This window comes from Buteo buteo, chromosome 2 (assembly GCF_964188355.1).
Source record: "Buteo buteo chromosome 2, bButBut1.hap1.1, whole genome shotgun sequence".
NCBI lineage: Eukaryota > Metazoa > Chordata > Aves > Accipitriformes > Accipitridae > Buteo > Buteo buteo.
Genome location: NC_134172.1, coordinates 33,585,394 through 33,606,089, shown reverse-complemented (window position 1 = coordinate 33,606,089; position 20,696 = coordinate 33,585,394). Strand labels below are relative to the sequence as shown.

At 37.9% G+C, this 20,696-nt stretch overlaps 1 protein-coding gene across 1 annotated transcript in view; it reads right to left on the bottom strand.

The window, feature by feature from the left end:
- BZW2 (basic leucine zipper and W2 domains 2) overlaps nucleotides 1–20,696 on the bottom strand; it is a 58,644-nt gene that overhangs the window by 12,744 nt on the left and 25,204 nt on the right. The window contains exons 3-9 of the mRNA XM_075050254.1: nucleotides 17,322–17,498; nucleotides 16,035–16,138; nucleotides 13,210–13,275; nucleotides 6,686–6,821; nucleotides 3,070–3,179; nucleotides 1,015–1,185; nucleotides 378–524 (exon numbers count right to left, since the gene is read on the bottom strand). Of these exons, the coding sequence (XP_074906355.1) occupies nucleotides 378–524; nucleotides 1,015–1,185; nucleotides 3,070–3,179; nucleotides 6,686–6,821; nucleotides 13,210–13,275; nucleotides 16,035–16,138; nucleotides 17,322–17,498 (911 nt within the window). The remainder of the gene's footprint in view (nucleotides 1–377; nucleotides 525–1,014; nucleotides 1,186–3,069; nucleotides 3,180–6,685; nucleotides 6,822–13,209; nucleotides 13,276–16,034; nucleotides 16,139–17,321; nucleotides 17,499–20,696) is intronic.

Here is a 20,696-nt window from a genome sequence, read left to right as displayed (position 1 = left end):
AGGCACTTCCTGCAGGCTTACTAGTCAGGTCTGAGCAGAGCTGAGTCTAAGCATTTGTTTACCATTGTCCCCAATGCAAGGAGCCTCTCAGGATCCGGTGCACTGAGAACGCACAACACAGAGGCGCTCGGGCTATGATCGCCTCAGTTTGCTCTGGCTCTCTGCACTGTAAGCCTCAGGGCATTCGATAATCTCAACTACCTCAATTTTGCATTCATTTGCCTAAAGTAGAAGGGACTATGCACAATGCTTGGTGTGCTCAGTGTCAGCCCTCAAAACTCTAAATCTCCTGGATTTAAACAGGCAAAAACTTGACAGCTGTAGAATGTATTCTGTCAATTCGCAGCAGCCCTTCCCCTCTTCACCCATGCACGCACCTTTAGATGTTTGAGGGCTTGCTCTGCAACCAGCTCTTCTTTCTTGTTCCATTCCACAGCATTCATGACACAGGTCCACAGGAGACCGATCACTGCTGGCTCTGGTAGCTCATTTCTTTTCATTTCCTCTTTTACATAAAGCACTACCTGGAGCAGGAAATAAACTGCTGTCTTAAGCAACATTTGCAATCAAACAGAAATGGTGCTGACTTACCAAATACTTGCAGTCATTTACAAATAACACCATGGTATTGAAGTAATAAGAAACAAAATCAGAACAAGAATAATAAAAAGGAATCATATAGCATGTTTTTATCTAGTGAAATTAGTATTACTTGACTACAAATTTTGTCCTTCCCCTCAAACCTAGCAGTTAATGCAGTTAAATGAAATACATTCTCATCAAGTATAACTGAACAAAAAACCCCAAACCCCATAGTCAGCTGCAATTGCAAATCCAGAGGATGCTTTGTTGCTTTAGTCTTAAGCACTGAGCGAACTGATGAATAAATTAAAATAATTTAAAGAAAAACAGAGGAAATCTTTGAGGTGCTTATGTGTTCCTTTGTACCTACTGTTGATTTAAGTCTTTGACTATTATTATATAAACAGAAGTTGTAAATACTGCACTCTTTACCTCTTTAATTGGACATTCCTGAGAGAGACGTTCTTGTAGCTCTTTTTGAAGTTCTTTACGAGTCCCCAGTGACTGCTGAACTCTAAGGAAATCTGAGAGCTCTTTTAGACCTGCTTCAGTAAAATATTTGGCAAAATGGTCCACATTCTGCCGGTTGGCTGGAAATAGTTCCTAAAAAGACAGGAATGCTCTCCATTAAATAAATAATCAAGTATGACTCTTGACAGAATGGAAAGAACTTTTTTTAAGAATGAACAGTGGGAATTACCTAGTATTGCACTTAAAAAAAAAGTCAACGCTTGTATTAACACTGGGAAAGTCAACACTTCATTCACAATGTTGTGTTTTATTATAGTGGAGGGCAAAATCATGGCCAGTTACGCAAAAATCCTAACACCCTCTCCACATGAAGTGCATGTACTTATGAACAGCTATGAGCTTAACATGTCGCTCAAAATAGTCCTCAGAGAAACTATACCTTTTCCAGATTCCAAGAGTCTTGTAGGTAAAGTACAAAGGAATAGATGGTAAAGCCATTATATGCAAAGCACATTCACCATGCCCTCACAGTGCATCCACACATTTACGTCTTAAGAAAAATATACTTAGCAATACATATATGGCCCAGGCACCCTGCCCTGATGTTGCTACTCTGCTGAGCAATGATTACCACTAATGCATCATTTAACAAAAATCACAAAATCCACTATGTACTGTTAACATTAGCTCCTGTAGGCATTTCTAATTCAAAGACACAGCCAATCTATGATTTATGAAAGTCCAGCTATTTAGAAAAGTCAAAATTATTCTTAAAAATTGCTAGAGCAAATGCCCTGTCTTGGCAAGGATTGGATGGCATTTGCTTACCATCCAGTTATTGGTATCTAACAATGCTTTGTGGGATGGACAGCACTCTTTTTTTTTTTTTTAACAAAGCAGCTAGAGACCCTCAATCTGTATACTTACTGAAAATGAGATTAAGAGGAAACTATCATGAATGCATCTAAACTAGGCAACATTATCTGATACTTTATAGTTCTTTAATACAGCAGCATCATGAGTCAACAGCTGAAAGCTTAAGTCAGTCAAGTTTGAAATAGAAGTAAGATGCAGTTTGCTTTTTTCCCCCTCTAATAAAAAAGTGTTATTAGCCCATTTCCCAGTTTTATGGCAAATTATTTATGACTTGGACTCTTAAAATCAAATACAAATTGAAGAGATGAAGGGGTGTGGGAGGTTGCTTCACTTTGGAAAGATTCTTGCCTAATGATAAATTATTGAGGTAGAAACAGGAAATACTGCCGAAATTCTCCAGACAGTGATACACATGATGTAGTGCATTTGATTGGATTATCACAGCAGCGATCTTTTTGAGGATTAAAAAAAAACTATTGATCTTCAGAAAGACACTGGGAAAGAAAGGCACATGACATTGCTGCACATTTATATATACTGTAATTACCTCAGGCCATTGCTACAAACTCAGAACACAGGTTTTGAGTCCAAAGGCTGAAAGCCTTCCTGCATTGCTCCTACCAGGTCTGCTGTCACCACTGCAGGACCATTTATGCTACCCAGATGGCTATTGCTGCAGAAAATTAGCTTACTGTGCTTTCGCTGTATTATTTAAACACTGTTGCTTTGGAAACTTACATTCTAATCATAACCCTTTATACTTTATTTATTATTTACAAAAGTAAAACAGATTTCAAAAAAATAAAAGTCCTCACGCACAGTTGCTGGTGGTGTGTGTTTTGTTAGCAGTGGTTAGAAAAAAACCAAACGTTTAAGCAATTCCCAAGCCCCCTATATACAGTCTTTCAGAAGGCATTTAACTACAGGAAAAATAGAGACAGAATGTGAAAACATGTGATATTTAATATTCCTGAACCCATATCAATGCTACGGCCATAACTATTGCTGTGATTCAAAATATTCAAAAAATGCTAAGAGTCTGAGGGGGAGTAACATGCTTACAACAAAATACCATCTACATTTTATTTCCTTCTCTTTCCAAAGGAGAGAAAAGGATTATTGAAAATATATTGTGCTTACTAGCAATCTCTTATCAAGGTTGGCTTTTCTTAAAGCAGAGGTAACAGAATTGGCATCTTTCTCTGCCATCCATGCTTTAAAAAGCTTTACAGCAAAAGAGGCTGCAATCCCTGTTGAGAAAAAACACAAAACACGCTTCAGCAATTTTCAACATGAATTAGAGATAGCTATAAGAATTTCAAGGTTACAGAATGGTTACAAGAATATGGAATGAAAACACATTTATGGCAACAGGACCAAACACGTAGAGCTGAAATGCTCATTTTTTTCTTTAATGCAGTATTAATTTTCTGAAGTATGCTAGATTGTTTGAAAATCTTTTCATTCTGTGTCAACCATCTCCATTCAATTATTCAAAGATTTTCTTTGCAATTATTTTTCCTACCTCCCCAATTTACAGAGCAAGTCCAATGCAAAAGGAAAAAAATTATGCGTTAAATCAGTTAGGAGATGAAGGCACAAAATAATAAAGGATAGTCAGGAATAAGACCTGAAAAAGTGTATCTTCAGAGGGCATTTTAGCAAGTCCTGGAATAGGGTGAAATAACTTTTCAACTTCAAGGTAACTGATGGTACCCCATCCTCCTAGGAGGCATTTAGTAGCTGGCAGGACCAGGCACAAATACTATTTTAAGGGGAAAAATTCCCTCCTCAAGGCACAACTTAGTATTTTGTGCATTAAATCAAACGAACTCTACCTCTGCTGGCTGTAGCTTTCCCAGGGGAGCTAAGAAACCATTAGCCCCACACCTATTTCCTAGAGCAGTACCACCACAGCTCTGCTCCAGCTCCTTGGCTGCAAGTGGCAAGTGCAGGGAGCTGAAGGAAGCTGAAAGGTCTCAGAGATGGAGACCCAGCTCATCCTTGAGGCCAGCAGGCCAGTTATGCCTCTCCGTGCTACTCTCATATCAACATTTACAGTGCTGTTGAGGGTGGTGACAATGATAATGGTATACTATGCTACAGCCAGTCATTATAATTTTCTGTTTCACCTCCAAACAGTCCTGAAGCTCTGAGAGCTAGATGGGACCTACTGGGAGGAAGTAACTTCGTCATTCTTAGCCACTTTATAGATAGATATCCATTCTTTTTATTTCTAGGATACATTGACTAAATGAGTCATCAAACAAGAACAGAGGAGATTATTCCCAGAGCAGTGTAAACCTCATTAACATTCATTACAGATCTTGACTGTTACGACAGTTTTGGCAACCTTATTTCAAGAGCTTAGTCATAAGGCACGATCCTTAGTGAAGTACTACATGGAACCATGGATGCGCAATGCCACACTAAGACAGGCCTGGAAATACTACTTTGGGCTTGTTTTACATGTTGTACAGCAGGTTCCAAGTGAAACCAGCATGATGCAGCAGTCTTAAGTACTGTAGGTTGACTAGTCAAGGCTGACAAAGCCTGGTCAACCAACAGGGAAGTTAGGCATAACTTCCACCTGTCATTTCTGAACCTGCAAACAAAGTTCAGCATATCCAACATGTGCTTATGTGTTCAATACCAAAATTGAATGGATTCATCTCTGTCGTCACCAAGCACTGTCCCAATACCCATGTCCTAAACCCTTTTTCAAGTTTTAGCTTAAAATAAAACAAGTTTTATGCCAGTACAAATATTAGAGGGAGGTTGTTCTAGGGCTTCACTAACCGCATATGTTTTCAAACTTACTTCTAATTTACAGCCCAAGTTTATCATTGGCCAGTTTCTATACTCTATTCATGTGCTACCGCTGTCTTTTCCTTTAAATAGTTCTTCTATTTTTCTGGGGGTTTGTTTCCCCCCTATTTGCAGAAAGTAACTTCAGCCATTCATTTTACTGATTAACCTGTTAGCTGCTCTTTGCATTTGCACTGTTTTTTCAGCATGGGTGATAAGAAGGGTACACTTAACCCTGATGAGGTTCCACCACTGCCTAGACCTTTCTCTGTGTCTGCTAGAAATACATCAGCCATCCCCAAAAGACATTTTTTTTCCATCTATACATCACAGTAAAAGTAACGACAACACTGAAAAAGGGTAATCTTAAAGTAAGGTATTTGCCCTCAAACTTGACAGATCTCCTGTCCGCACAATCTACCCTTATCTCACTTTCAGTCAATTCTTTGCCAATGCTACAATTCAATACAAACATGCCGATCAACAACTCCCTCAGGACACCTAATTGTTTCCTCATGTATTTTAACCTCACCTGCCTGCAGCAGTGTTTTTTGTAAATCAAAGAAAGTATCAAGCTTATTCTTATATGATCTACCTGTTTTAAGCCTTGCTCTTTTTCCTGTTTTGCAATTACCTTCACATCTTTAATTATTCTTCCATAAAAGATCTATTGCAGAACACTGATTGAACAACCATTTCCCCAAATGTTGATACAGGTACACTTTTAATATATATAAACCAAGAACCAAAAGTATATGTAAGATCCTGACAAAAGCTTAGGGCTCCTAGAAACAAAAGTTCATAATGCAAGTGGAACTTGTTCTAGAATTTGTACATAACAATTGTATTCCTAAAGTGTTAAACTTAAAATATAACAAATTACTTGAGTTTTAAAAATTGGAGTTTTCAGATGCCTTTTTTCTTCCCATAACTAGGAACAGACTTTGATTTAAACACATTTCAGGCAATCACCCTAAGACATGGATTAGTGCTTTTGTTTGAATTTTCTCCTAGTTTAATTCCGATTCCAAAAGCTGTGGGTGATGACAGAGCAAAGCTGCAGCTGTGGCTTTTCTTTCTGCAGCATTTAGAAAACAGATCTAATGGTTAGCATGCTGCAAATGAGAACATGAAGTTAGAATACTTTTTTTTTTTTTAATGAAAGTTACAATACATTTTAGCTAAAATATAAGTCTTTAACAAAACCAAAAAGATTTCATGAAAACCATTCAACACTGACAGTGTATTTGCAATTATTCCAGGTAGTCAGTAACTGGCAGAGAAAGACATTGTTGAGCAAGCATTTGGAAAATCAGGACTCCAAGTAGATGGCTATAAATAAATAAATAAATAAATAAATAAAAACCCTCAAAAAAAGAGGAAAAAAGTAATCTCAAAAAGGCATTCTGCCCTAAGACTGAAAGAACAGTTACTCAACATATGGTAAATACAAGTCCATGGGAAAGTGTATCAATCACTGATCACTACTGGTATGAAGGCAGAAAGAGGGTTTGAAATTTTTTTTCTTCTGCAATATCCAGTTGGCCTGCATGTGCTCTCTGTCCTACTTCACACTCACATGCACAAGATACTGGCAACACTTGAAAAAATGCTAGTAGACATGTCTCAGGAATAGATGCTATACTTCACACTTTTATAGTATCACAATGCTACATATATTCTACAATTTGCACACATGTATAACTTCCAAAAAACATAAATCCTTTGGAGTTTGTTCTTGCTTTTTTGTTGCTTTTTTCCTATGTTTGACTGCCCTTTTATTAGATTTCATGAAGTATGTTGGCCATTGCTGTCTGTATATGCTTCTGCTTTAAAATACTGATTTCTGTTGTACAGTTACAGGCTTTCAACATATAAAATATATTGCAATAAGATACATCTCCTATTAAAACTAAGGTAAGAAAAAAGATCATATATAGAAATTTACCTTCTTTGACTATATTGTCAGTGAAGAGGCTTGTTAAAATTGTAGCAGGAAGAGTCCCGTTGGCTAACAGGATGCCAGAAAGCATTGCCAGCTTTGTCTGTTCCGTCTCAGTAAAGGCTTTAAGAAACAGCAGAAGCTGTGGGTCAGACAAGAAGGGGGGGGGGGGGGGGGAAGATATATTTGAGCCAGACAATGGTAACAGGTAGAGACGAATATTAGCAGGCATTTTAATTTCTTATTTCTGAAGAAGTCCTATTCTAATTAATAGCAAATACATCAAAATCTGTCCTGAAGCATGGCAGTGACATTTCACTGATTGCTTATAATTTCACTTTCCATAAGGACACAAGCGTGTGGAATATGGCCTTACTCAGGGAGACAGGGCTTGTCTTCTCCAAATATATGTATATATGTGTGAAAATAAAAGTGCTTGTTAAAGGGTTGAGACCCACAGAAATTTTAGGATCACACACTTGCTGATTTCAGCAGGCTGACAGGAGCCTGCTCATTCACATCTTCTGAGTTCAGACTAAGCCCCACGCAGTTGCCGTTCATTTTCTAGCTTACAAAAACTATTACTCATGCAAACAATAAAAGGATGAGAAAGCTTCCTGTTTTCCTTTTGCGGAAGGGAACACAGCACAATTACAACAGATTTTCTGTTGGCTAAAATAACATATTTCAAGTTCAGACATTTTTGATAAAGCTGACAAAGGACAGACAGGAACAGAAGCTGCTTTAAGACCTCGCCATTCCCACTACTAACTACAAGAGGAAACAAACAGCTTGAGAAAAAATTACAGATCTCATCATCTTAAGTGCTAGTTGATCTGAACTACATATTTACCTCTTAGAAGTCTAAAAATGGCAATTAAGTCTATTTTAAATATCTTAATTTCGTATGTTCAAATGAATGACTTGAAAGCATATTGAAGAAGTATATTACACCTCTTTACACCAGGAAAAAAGTGCAAAATGAGATTTTGTCAATAGCATTACTGTTAATAATGTATTCTTAACATGTTGTTAGCAATCACAATAGGGGTGATGGGAAAAAGGAGGCTAGACAGCAAAGGGCAGCTTCATTCATTGCAAAAAGCTGGTGATTCCATCAGAAGCTAGCTTACAAATTTATCATCACTGAAAAAAAAAAAAGAAAAAGAAAAAAAGAAGGAAAAAAAGAGAGGAAAAAAAAAAAGACTGCAGACATCCATTGCTGGAGTTAAAAAGGAATTCTCATTTACTTCTTCAGCTACCAGCACTTTACTCAGCTACCTTCTGCTGTCATGACACCCTTTTTCCTTCTCTGAATGAGCAATAAGTGCAATTAAAGCAGAACAGCTCATTCTCATGGAAAATTCCCACCCCATTTCCAAATTAAGGGTATTTCTTAATTACCAAATCTTACCCATACAAAGTGACAGAATATCACATATGTCCCTGTGCTTGTTTGTTACCATGGACAGTGAGAGCTCTTCTCCAAGATATCTAAACGGCTCATTATTAACTGTAAAGCTTTCCAGATGTAGTAATATTTTAAAAATCCAGATAACTAAGTCATTAAAATTCATGCAGTGTTTTATGAATAACTCTGCTCTGTATCAGTGAATAGAACTGAAAAAAACTCATTTATACAGTAGTACTTACATAACAACATCAGCTTTAAATTACAGCTTACACAGGCCTGAATGATTCAACCACAAACAAACCATTTGGGTTTTTTTTAGTGGGCTTCAGCCAAATGATTGCAACATGCAGTTCTAGCTTAAAAGAAAAATTATGAAACTATAAAGTCTTAAGGTGTAATTTTGTTTCAACAAACTGTGACTCACAACCAAAAAATGTATGAAAATTTGGGATGCAGATGAATGGAATTACTATTTCTAAACACATGGATGAGAAACAAATGGCGTGCTGTATTTCCAAATGCAGCAATTAACTGGTGTATATATAATGGTGCAGGTAAAGGAAATCCGGGGTCACATTTAATGGGAAAACTGAAAACATTTTTACAGAGTTTCAATATAAGCCTAGTGTAAAATGGAGGCCTGGGGATTTAAACCTTTCTTCATACAAGCTTTATCAACAATACTGTAACAAAATGAGATTTGCACAAGAAAAAACTTGAAATTAGACCTTTTGCTCTTCACTGCAAGTACGGAGACTGAGACTGTTAACAAAGAGGAAACAGCTTTAGATTTCTGTGTAGCCTACTTAATTCTTTTTCCTTCTGCTCCCATACAAGCAACAGATGAGGAGTTTGATTAGAAAGTGGTCACACTGACTACTTTAACATGACCAATCAGGTTTTGACATACTTCTGAGCTGTAACTTCCATTGGGTTTTGTCAGTAATGAGTAGATCATGAGCAGTTATAATCATTCATGTCAGATTTGAGTCATGAAAGCAACAACAGCAGGAAATCCAGCTGCAAAGCCAGAGTTATGCAGTCCAAGGTAGAGAAGGATTCTAAAAGAAGGACATCCAAATATTTATCAACTCTAGTTTTGAGAAATCTGTATTTGTTTAAATGTTTTGGAAGGTCTGAAATCACGTATCTATGAAGTTCACAGCCTCATCCTCTTCCCTTTCCCTTGAAACATGCTTCTTGCAAGTCTCTTAGCTTGAATCTGAATTATGGTGTTCTTGAACTGTACCCCACTGCAGTACGTTTTGAGCAGGAACCTCATCTTCTATACGTCTCTCACTGCTTAAAGTACTGTTGACGCTACTAGCATAATTTTTATTTTACTAATTTTTTTAAAAGCAGCTCAAATAAACTTATACATGTCATTTTCTGCTGTTCAAGGATACTATTCTATACTTTCAAGCAATTGTGAAACACAGTCTAATTTAGGGGGAGACTGGACGATAGGAAGAATTAAAACCTTCAATAAACCCTCTTAAAAACAATCAAAAAGAACAAAACATTCAGTTCAAAGCTGTTGTTTCAGATTTTTATTGTTAATTATTTTAAGAGCTCTTCTTTTACCATCACGATTACAAACCTCAGCAGGGAAGTCACAAAATGTCCAAGTCACTTCAGAATAGTACCAAACCACCCACAGAAAGTTCTCCTAGCTGATGCTTCCCTGCTGTTAGCCAAGCACTGGCATTACTGCTTTTGTTACAGATACAGACCAATTCCAGGCATAAAATGTGCAGTTCTGGCTCACAATTTTGTATTTCTCTCACAGCTATAAGAACTCCCACCTATTTAAGTGGGAGTTCAGAATGCCTAATAAGCACAAGACCAGACCTAATGTGCTGTTCCATGCTATTTTTGTCTTTAAAGAAAAAGTCTTTTAGGCACAAATTCTGGGCAGAAAAGATACTCACAAGTAAAGACAGGAATGCAACATTAAAAAGCATACAAGAAAAACAAGTGCTTCTGCTCTCCTCTTGAGATCTGGAAACCTTAATAGCAAAAATTAGGGAATTTTATCCACACAGGGAGTGTGGTGTCTTTTTATATCTTCATTATCTGAAATGGTCTGTTGCTTTAGCATCTGACAGTTTGTCACATCTGTAGACAGCACTGAATTATCATCAATGGAACAGGCAGCTAGCGTAACAACAGATACCCACTGACTGATTCTTGCCTTTTATTTAGTTGACTTAAAGCATCTCTGTTTACTCCCTGTTTGATCTCAGAATGTTAGTCTCCTCTTATTTTATAATTCCCAGCTTGATTTGGGGTTCTTTCATTAGGAAAACTGGAACACAAACAAAGGACCTTATAACATATCCCAGTACTTCAGACATCCTCATACGACTCAGTAATATTTACCACTGTTAAGACCAAAAATATACTTACTTGTACTTTATCCCAATTTTGATAATTAAAAAAACCTACACAGAATGCTACTTAAACATGCAAACACACTACATAGACAGCTAATATTGCATTCTTCATCCACTGACCTGAACAGAAATACATACGTAAGAAAGATGAGAATTTTACTGAAATTATTGCAAAATGTTGTCATAGGTCTATGCCAGTACAGTGGGCAGTGCTCATATGAACTTAAACTGCTTATATCAAAAAACAGCAGGTGAGCAATGCACTTAAACATCTTTGTCTTCTGTTAAATTGCTTGCACAAAACAATGTAGATGTAAAACTTTAGATGTATGGTTTGCTTATGTCACTAGAAGAAAGAATAATTGGCGATTTTGGTGGGAGAGAATTAAGAAATAAAACATTTGAAAGCTAGAAGCAGACGAAAAAGGGAAAGGTGTTGGGAAATAATGAAGTCCTAATGACAAAGTTATGAACTAGAAGACATAAAGCAAGTACTTGTACAAATACTGCCATTTAAGACAATCCCTCTTGAAAGATAAGTCCCACTGACACCATCTGGTTCTTTAGAGTGAAACTGCTGGTATTGCCTTGGTTTTCTTAGCACAACTTTTTCTGTGAGAAGAGCTAATTTTCTCCAAGTGCTTTAGCTGCCTAATGAATCTGCCAGAAAAATCACTTCTATTGCTGGGACAGTGACATGTGAAACAACATCAAGGAGTCGCTCTCTTGATTTTCTAACCACCGACTAACTGCAGTAGTCTTTGAACTACTAAATCTTTCATAAAAACCTAGAAATACTAACGCATCTATCGTCTGACCCTCTATCAGCAGCTGCTCTCATACAAGTTACTGCACACAGGGATAAAAGCATTAAATAGTTAAAAACCCAGCAGCCTCATTGGCTAGAAGACAGTCACTTGGTGGGTTCACACAAGCAAGGGGAGGGAGAAGGTAAGCAAAAGGCATCTATGAATAGTCCTCAAGGGTTTTAAGGCAATGACAGTGCAGGTGCAATACAGAGGCCCAAACACCTTCACAACCACCTTCCTAGTTTCTAATTCTCAGAAAAAGTGCATTAACTGAAGAAGAGAGCACACCTGGCACCCACACCAAAAGGCCAGGTCCCCAGGAGCCACACCAAGATTTGCACCAGCGCTAAGGGTGGCAATAGAAGGGTAGTTGGAAAAATCTCCCTTCAATCTAGGACCACTATGCAAAACTAATCTCATGATTTGTCATAAAAGATGCAATCTGACACTGAAAACTATACAAAAAGCATGTATATAAAAAATTGAGATCTGCAGTCTGCAAGGTGAACTAGCCCACTCTGACCCCACACTGCCATGGCTAGGATGCTTCCAATGGCTTTAAATGAGTAGCATGACTCCAGTCACACTGTACCTCAAATTACTGCTTTCTCTCAAGCTAACGTATGGCTAAACTTCACATCAGAGGCACTTGTTCCTCAACTGAAGGGTTAAAGTACTATATATTAACCATAGTCTCATTTTGTCACTAAGTGTGCAAAGTGAATTCTTAAGAGACTTAGAGGATTCAAAATAAAGCAAGTTACAGAAGAGAGAGGAGGCGGCTTGAATTGACATGGCATTTGCTCAATATGCTGAACACTCTTTGAAACTTGAATGCTATGAGTCAGCGCTTCTCATGTCAATGATTATAGTAATTAACAGCAAGAACATTAGATTTGTGTGGGCATAGAGGTAAATTTAGGTCTTTAGAATGATGTATTGAGCAATCAGCATCAGTTAATAGGCATGCTGGCCACAAGTGCAAAAATAATTTCCTCTGTGAGCAAGAATGTATAAATCAGAGCCAAATTTATTCAGCCACAAGAGGTGGTGGTGAAGCATCATACTCCAGACTTACCCTCATTTGACCCTTGCAGCAATCTTTCTAATGTAAAAGTGTGTTTCTGTATTATTTAAACTTTTAACAAACATTGTATTTTAGTCACAGGACAGGTTTTGCCGTTATCATCATGCAGGTTAACTTACAGCAGAGCACAGTGTTTATTACTTATTCAGGCCATTAGAAAAAGATATTTACATCTGTTACTAGGAACTCAAAATAGACAAAATAAATCAGTATTTTGTTTTTCAAAAATTTCTACCCAGTTTTCTCCTGTCTCCTTAGAATTCAGTATCACAAAGCAAAACAGTACCCACAAATATCCACCACAGTCTAACAGGCAAATCCTGAGCACTCTGCCAGTGGTGATGACTTTCTCTTGCACGTATCTATGGCCTCAAATACAAAAACTTGTGGTTGGGATTCATTCCACAATGCAAGAGTAGTTTAATAGTCATACATCAAGTGACATTCTGCACAGCAGATTTGCATTTATTCTATGGAAAAACCACAGAGAGCTGTTCTATTAGCAGGATAGTAACACCACCTCTCATTAAGAACTACTCTCCAAAGCATATCAAAGTTCTGCACAAAAAAGCCTGGGATAGAAGGCGAGTTTGGCCAAAGAAACCAAAGGAAGCATTAATTCAGAATTATGCTACATCAAGTGCTGCCAGCAGCATTCCCAAAGAGCTAGATTTGCAGACTAAAGGTGCCACCTGTAGGTTCCATCCTCTTTTCCAGTAGGGCTAAATAAAATATATAACAGCACCACATTTATACATATACAGTTATATTAGACATAGGGTAAAAAATATTAATGCTCAAGAGGAGACTGCCACCAACATTACCTTTTTGATTTCATCTTCAAATGCCTTCTCCAGATATTTGTATCTCCTGATAAGTTTATTGAAGACCTAAAGATAAACACAGATTAACTTAAAAAATGTAACAATTGCAGCCATCCTTCTTTACAAAAAAGGCAAAGGGAAACAAGACGGCCACTACTGAATCCATAAAAAAGATCTTTGACTAATCCATGATAAGACAATTTTTTCTTTTTATTATCTTCACAGCAGGAAATAAAAAGTAGGAAGCACTGCTGGCTTCTCACACTCTAATATTCCACTGCACAGTTTTTCTTTAGACATTGTTTCCAGGAAATAAGCAGCCAGCAGAATGATATTTCTGCAGTTATCTGTTGTGTTTTCTGCCTCATGGCAGACCATGAAACACCCTTCTCTATTAGTCTGTTCACAAGTGGAAAAATACAAGTTCTGCAATTCTTGCTTCATAGTGCAATGTTTGAATCAGAGAATTTACTGCAGTTTGAGTCGTCTTTTTCATATTTCTCAAAATTTTACTCCGACTCTACTTTTCACCCTATCCGTAGATAAAAGCAGGGCAAAGGAGGAGAAGAAGGAGGTTGACTCCGCACCCTTCCCCTGGTAAAGCAGCTCTCTGGGGACGTTGTCAGGTGCAAGCCGATGGAGTGAGGCAGTCAGGTAGCACTGCTGGGCATCTTCAGTAGATGCAGGATCTTTGTCAAATCCACTAACAGGAATGCTTACAAAACACACTACTGCCAGGGAAAGAGAAAGAACATTTGACAAGCTTTTACAAGTATGTTCTTGGAAACACTTGTTCTCCAGTTTTCACCATTTGTTTCCCATCATGTGACCACAGATTATGAAAGCAGAAGCAGCACAGGTGCAGGGTGCATTCAGATGGAAGAAGGGAGAGATAAGAAATTAAATAAACAAATCGCTGCTCTCACTACTGTACAAAGGGCACAAAACATATGACTCGCTGTCACAGGTAAAAAGGTTTATATGCGGAACACATGACATTATTGTCAGGCTGGATGGTGGTGGGGAGAGAAATTAAGTTTAGAAAGTTTCAATTCACTTTTCAGAGAACATAAACTACACCCAAACACCCTAAATGGTAGTATTTTGGCTCAGAACAAGTGAAAAAACAAATTGTGGCCACGCTGAGAGGCAGACACACACAGAATTCTAATAAAATAAGGTGTAAAATAAGGTCTAAGATGAAAATGTAAGCTAGCATCTTGTTCATATTTCCAAACAAAATTTTTTATATTTTTGTAAGTCCCTGTAAATGACAGAAGTACACTTCATAAGCAAATAATCTGCTAAAATATCAACACTAGCTTTAGCCTTTTTTCTTGAAGACTTTTCACTCTTTGAATTGTTTCCATGACTAAAACCACAAAAATAGCCACACTACTGGTTCATTTGGGAGTCAAAGTTAAGAAATTACCTAGAAGATAAGGAACCTCTAAACACTATTTTAGCTTAACTCCACTTTTTCATAATACAGTAAGTGCTCTATTTCCCATTATGCATGAAAAAACTGGTGAGGTCTATAAAAGGATACATCTCTTCAGGCATTAACTACAAAATCTTGACTTATTTTGGTGGCTTTTGGTTTGAAATACAGAGAATACATTGCAAATTCCACTGCTTCAAATCCTGAAGCTTTCATTTCCATTTTCCAACATGCAACCTTTTACTGTAAAGTTAAATTTCTCCTTGGAGGGCTGGTACTGCCAATTCTTATTATCAAACCAGTAAAATATTAAAATTCAAGATGACAGAATCAATGCTTTTACCAATAACAGAGATTTTCCTTAAGTAGAATACCCTGTTTTTAAAAGATAATAAAGCTGATACACAAGATATATTGACTTCCTTTCCAGAAATAAGTATATTTCACTTCTTCAGATTATCAAAGATGTGTTTTTAAAGGAGCTTTCTGCTATTTAGCAAACATTTGCTACCGACGCAGACTCTGATCCCAGCACCCTTTAAATCAACCATGCACCTTTTCAGCAACTGACCACTCTCAACACCTTAGCAGGGACAGTGACTTCTGTGCTTTCACTAACTGTCTCCAGTATCCCAATAATAACTAGTTATTTTAAAAGATAAATATGTTACTTAATTAACAACAGACTTTTGACATATGGGAGTTTCAATGGTATTGCATTTTTATGCAATCCTACTTGTATCCAGAATTGCATGGTGGCTTTGAACTTTCAATAGAATTCTTATTGTATTTTCTCATATAATTATTATCTTCCATTAAGGAGTCATGCAATGTTAGCTTCTCTTCAATAATGTTTTAGGCTTCATTGCTTTTTTCTGTTAATTTCACATAGACCTATTTGTGCAAGCCTTATTCCTGAAAAAAGAAATTATATATCACATATGTAGGAGAAATTAAACCTCTTGGACTATATGCCCAATTCCTAGCTAGTTACACAACTAAAGGTTAGAGGCATGAGCTTTATATTTTTTGTCATTCATATACTTCATGTGTTTCTAAAAATATGTTCATACAAATCTTGCAGGCTGCATACAGAAAAGGTCAACAAAAAATAAGGATGGTGTCTAAAAATATGCTGAACCAACAGCAGACTGAAATAAGTAAGACTGCTTTCTGTAAAAGAAAGCATTGCCAGCTGTGATCAGATTATCTTAGATATCCTATTTTCTTACCTAAAATTTATAGGTTAGGGCAGATTACTGGTTAACTGGAATTTCAACTGTCCTTAACTAGCCTATTGCAGCCTAGACAGTCTGCACATGTTCCACTGTAATCCCTTTTGATACACAAATGGAAAACAGTAATCAACCACGCCTTTACTGACCTGAGCATAATTTCGAATGGCATCATGATCTTCATCTGCAAAAAATACACAGTGGTTGGTCATCTTGGTCTTGTCATTGTCATCTATGCGTGTGCCTCCAGGAGCTAAAAGAAAGGGGGGAAGAAAAAAAGGAAGAAACAATTTCTCACTTTAGAGAATGTTATATAATTATAAGATTTAATAAGTCTAATAAGTCTTATTTTACGGAGTATCATGGAGGCAAAAGGCAAGGGTTAGTTAACAGGGGAGAAGGGGTAACAGAGACGGAGCTTTGCGAGGCTGTGGTGGCAACTGTCAGAAGGGACGGCTGGCTGATACGCTGCACCTTAGATCATACAGACCTCACAGGACTGAGAGATTCAGTTCACACTAAGGAATCTTAGGCTGGTGTTGAGAGCACTGAGTGTGATCAAATAAATATGGGTAGGAGCATAACCCTTGCGCATATTTTAACTACTACTTTAAACACCACAATAATATAAATCCTTTCCAAAGAGAAAATTATTAGCACTCTGTTAGTAATTTGAGGACTTGGAACATCCTCCTAACCCCTTCTAATGCTTACCAGGCCCACGTAAATGTTCAAAACACTGCTGCAAAAGTTTTCTCCTGGCTTATTTTGTTGAGAGCTTTTTTCCTAGGTATTTCCACTGGCTTTTGTTTCCTGCATTACCTCAAATCTTACAGAAACATCTTTTCTTCTTACATGCCAAAGAGCAGGAAGCAGAAATCAAACCAATGTGACCAGTAAAAAGAGTCAACTTATTCAAAACACAGAGGAAGATGAAAGGCATGTTTTTGCCCAAGCTGCCACCGATACCTGGAGGAAATGCCCCATGAACATCCACAAAGCATTCCTCATTATACTTCACTTCTCCTCTTTGCTAGCCTTTGTTGCAATGTCTACAAAGCAAGCTTTGCAACACCTAATGACCTGGAGTGCTGTATTACACTTTTTTTATGCTAATAAATTCCTCTGTTTCCCCTAGTTAGCATCTCTCTTATTTTCTTTGCGGTTGCATTTATATGCTGTTTCAGCTCAGACTGAAGGCTTCTCAGAGCAGCATCCATTTTTTGTAATATTTGCAGAATGCCTCACACAATCAAGTCCCTAGATATTACTACACTACAAACAATAAACAATGCTATGATATGAGATGCAACAAGTATCTAGATAAGGAAAGCTGTAATACAGTTTATAATTTCCATTTTGTAAAGGAAAAACCAGCATCTTAAAAGAAGCAAGGCTGATTATCAAAATTCTGTATCAGGTACACTGCAGGTTACCTAGCATGCTGCCAGCTACCAAAATATCAAAGAGTGTGTCAGCATAGCGGCGATAATCAAGACGTGAGCCTGTTGCATCCAGAAACTTGGCTATAGCCTCCAGGTCACTCCCAGCTTCATTGAGGCCTTGGACAATTGTATCCCTGAAGACTGTGGGTTCAAATTTCTCCTTTTCATCTAGAACAGAGATAAATAAGGAAAAGGAGAGAGAGTCAGTTTTTAAACTTTCTATTAAAATCCCGTATCAGCCGGCAATTGAAACGATCATGGCACCTAAACATATTCTTCCCATTGTGGTCAACACACTGAAAGTTTGTTTGTTTGGCTTTTATTACCTCTGGAAATTTTGCAGTGTTTACCCTCACTTCCCTCTCCTCCTCATCCCCCCAAACACCAAAAGACACAGAAACATACGGGAATAAATAAAGGAGAGGAAAAGCAACTGTTGAAATTGTTTTCAAATTTCATACTCTTGCTTCCCTTGTTGAAGATATTATTGGATGTGTGTATCATTATACATTGCTAAATCTGATAGCACAGTAAAGGGAATGTCAGTTACGTGTACATAGTCTCACTGTAGGAACACTCCATTTTTCATTTCTTGATATTTTTCTTTAAAGAACTATGGTCACGTATCTAAAATGTTTTCAAAAAGACAAGTCTTCAGGAAAGGATAAGATCACGGTTTTATAAATTAATAAAATAGTTTTTGCATAAACATTTAGGACCAAGCAACATCGTGTAACCAAGAATTTTATCTTTCATATTCACAGACCTAAGCAGCACTAGGAACACGGAAAAGCAGTGCTCACATTACATCTTCTACAGCTGTCCCTGGTTGAACTCAATTAAGGTACAGTCTGACCCCCAGACAACATCCCTATCTATGTCAAGGCCATTAGCCACAACAGATGTAACTACAACCTCCACATAAAGCTAGGTAGATTTACCCATACCTCCTGCTGCTGCTTCTTGCAGGCTGCTAACAGCTTACCACAGACACTTGAAGCTTCTTAACAAAACAAGTCCTGGCTTTGTATAAGCACACATACAAAATGCGTTACCATCAAAATAACTCTGAACTTCAGAAACAGAACTGTGAGCTGTTCTGTGGCGCTCAAAAAGCAAAGCTAGTTTGTTATCACCTGCTGACACAAATGTTGATACAAGTTCTTAAAAAACCTGCACATTTCGTTACTGAGATGAATGAGGACTGGTAAAATTCCTGTCTAAACACGTGCTAATGCAGTCTGAAACATGCCAGCTGCAACTCTTACAGACTTTTTGGGAGAAGAGGTTCTGGACTTTACACATCCTCTGGCTGCAAGTTTTCTTTCCCTGGAACTCATAGTGCAGCTTTTTATCCCAGTCATTAACCAGAGGACCTTGGTTTCTGATAGCCTTTCTTCCTCCAATCTCTTTCCTCCTGCCACAATAGTCTTATGGCAATTAAATAACTATTTTACACACAATGCCTACTTTTATTGGCTTTATTATTTCTAATATAGAAAAGTTTCTCTCTGTTCTTGCTCCCCTGCATGTACCTGGGGTGCACTCATTCTACCATCTTCAGTGCATCACTTGCACATTCTCCTCCTCTTCCAATGCACCCCCTTCCCCCATAACAATCGTATCTGAAAGGCACAAAGCGGTCCCTTCCACTCAGTGTCCCAGGCCACTGGGAAGCTCAGGGGACTAGTCAACTGGTCCTTCCAAAGAGCCTGGCAGCACGCAGCCAACAGCAGCTCCAGGGCTGGCTGTCAAGCACTCAGAAGCACTGGAAAAATGAAGCATCATCTTATTTTCCAGAAATCCCCTGCTACACCTAGCTTTTAGTGGCTTGTTGATGTTATGACCCATCTCCACATGGCTTGCTGCCCCATCCCCCAAAACTGACCTCAGACCAAAGCTGAGGATTACTCAACTCCATGGATACCCATATATATGCTCATGAAACCACCTGCTCCCAACCCCAGCTCGTCCTGAAGCAGTGCACACAACCCCATAGTGCCAACCTAGCTTCTCCCCTACTGTGCTCCTGTAATCCAATAAACTACTCAATATGCCCCTTCTCTGGACTGCAGGCATCTTCTTCCCAGGTTTTTACTTCACCCCAGACCTTGGAGAAATTCAGGGTCTCAGCTGTGTTACCTCAACTTTCAGCTGTGATGAAGGTCTGGAATCTGCTGTTTGAGTAACCATCTCTCCTATCTGCAGGGCATGCCTGAGAGGGTCAAGTGGGAAAACTGAAGAACGTGCCTTTGGGGAAATGCCTACAGAGAAGCATACTACTGAAATCCCATCTGAGCTATCAGATTGGTTACCAAATACCCAGTTTCAGCTCTCGTCCAACTTGAAGTATTAAAACAACCAGAAACAAAAAACCAAACCAACCAACCCACAGACAAACAAGCTTTTTACTGAAGAAAGCATAAGTACTTCAGTATGTGTACTTCAGGCAGTTTTATTTGCACACAAGAAACCCAGCTCCACCCATAAACAAGTATCTGAGTATAATTATTCTCTTTTGGGTTACTAGATAAGTATGTATTATTTGCAGGGTAAAAAACATGGTTGATGACTCATTAACCAGTAAGAAGACAGAGTTCTGTCTTAAGAGAGGAGTTAAAAAAACCAATCCTATTTTACCTTTTCAAATGTATTTTGTCTAAAAATTTAAGATGTTTATGTCTAAACTGAAAGGTGTTACATGCTTGGTATCATGGGTACACAGTGCTCAGTACAAACACAAACACCATGATTAGTATTTCTTAGCTATTTTAAAGAGATTCTTCTCCTGCCCCAGAAGTCCTCCCCTCATCTGCAGTACCCTACTATTTTCTTGTCTATCACAAACTAAAAATTTACACAGGAAGAGGAAGTGAACTCACTGATGAAAAATTATTTATAATTGTATTGAAACATTTTCCTACCAAGCTAATGTACTGAAGAGGAATATGCTGATGTAGTACAACAGGGTGAGTAAGAAGCCATCATCAAGAAGTGGTGACAGTACGTTGAGCTGTCAAGTACACTATTACTAAACAAGCACAGTTTCAATCACAGGCTAGTGGAGGCAGGTGTAGCCTGCAGATGTGATGCCCACAATATCCAATGCAGCAGTGATATACAGAGCTTTTAATTTTCATCACGTTCCCAGATCCTTACTTCCTTTCTTTTGCTTCTAAGGAAATCGCGAAGTACGTTCGTACCCCTCTCCTTAAGAATTAATTATAACTCCTCAAAAGAAGGCCCACAACTGTATTTCTGTGGAACAAAAATGAGATGCCCTGTTTGGCCCCTCTTCTGACTTCATGTTAATGTAAAGGTGTTAAAACTGACATTTTACTAGATAATTTTCTTCCTGAAAGTAAT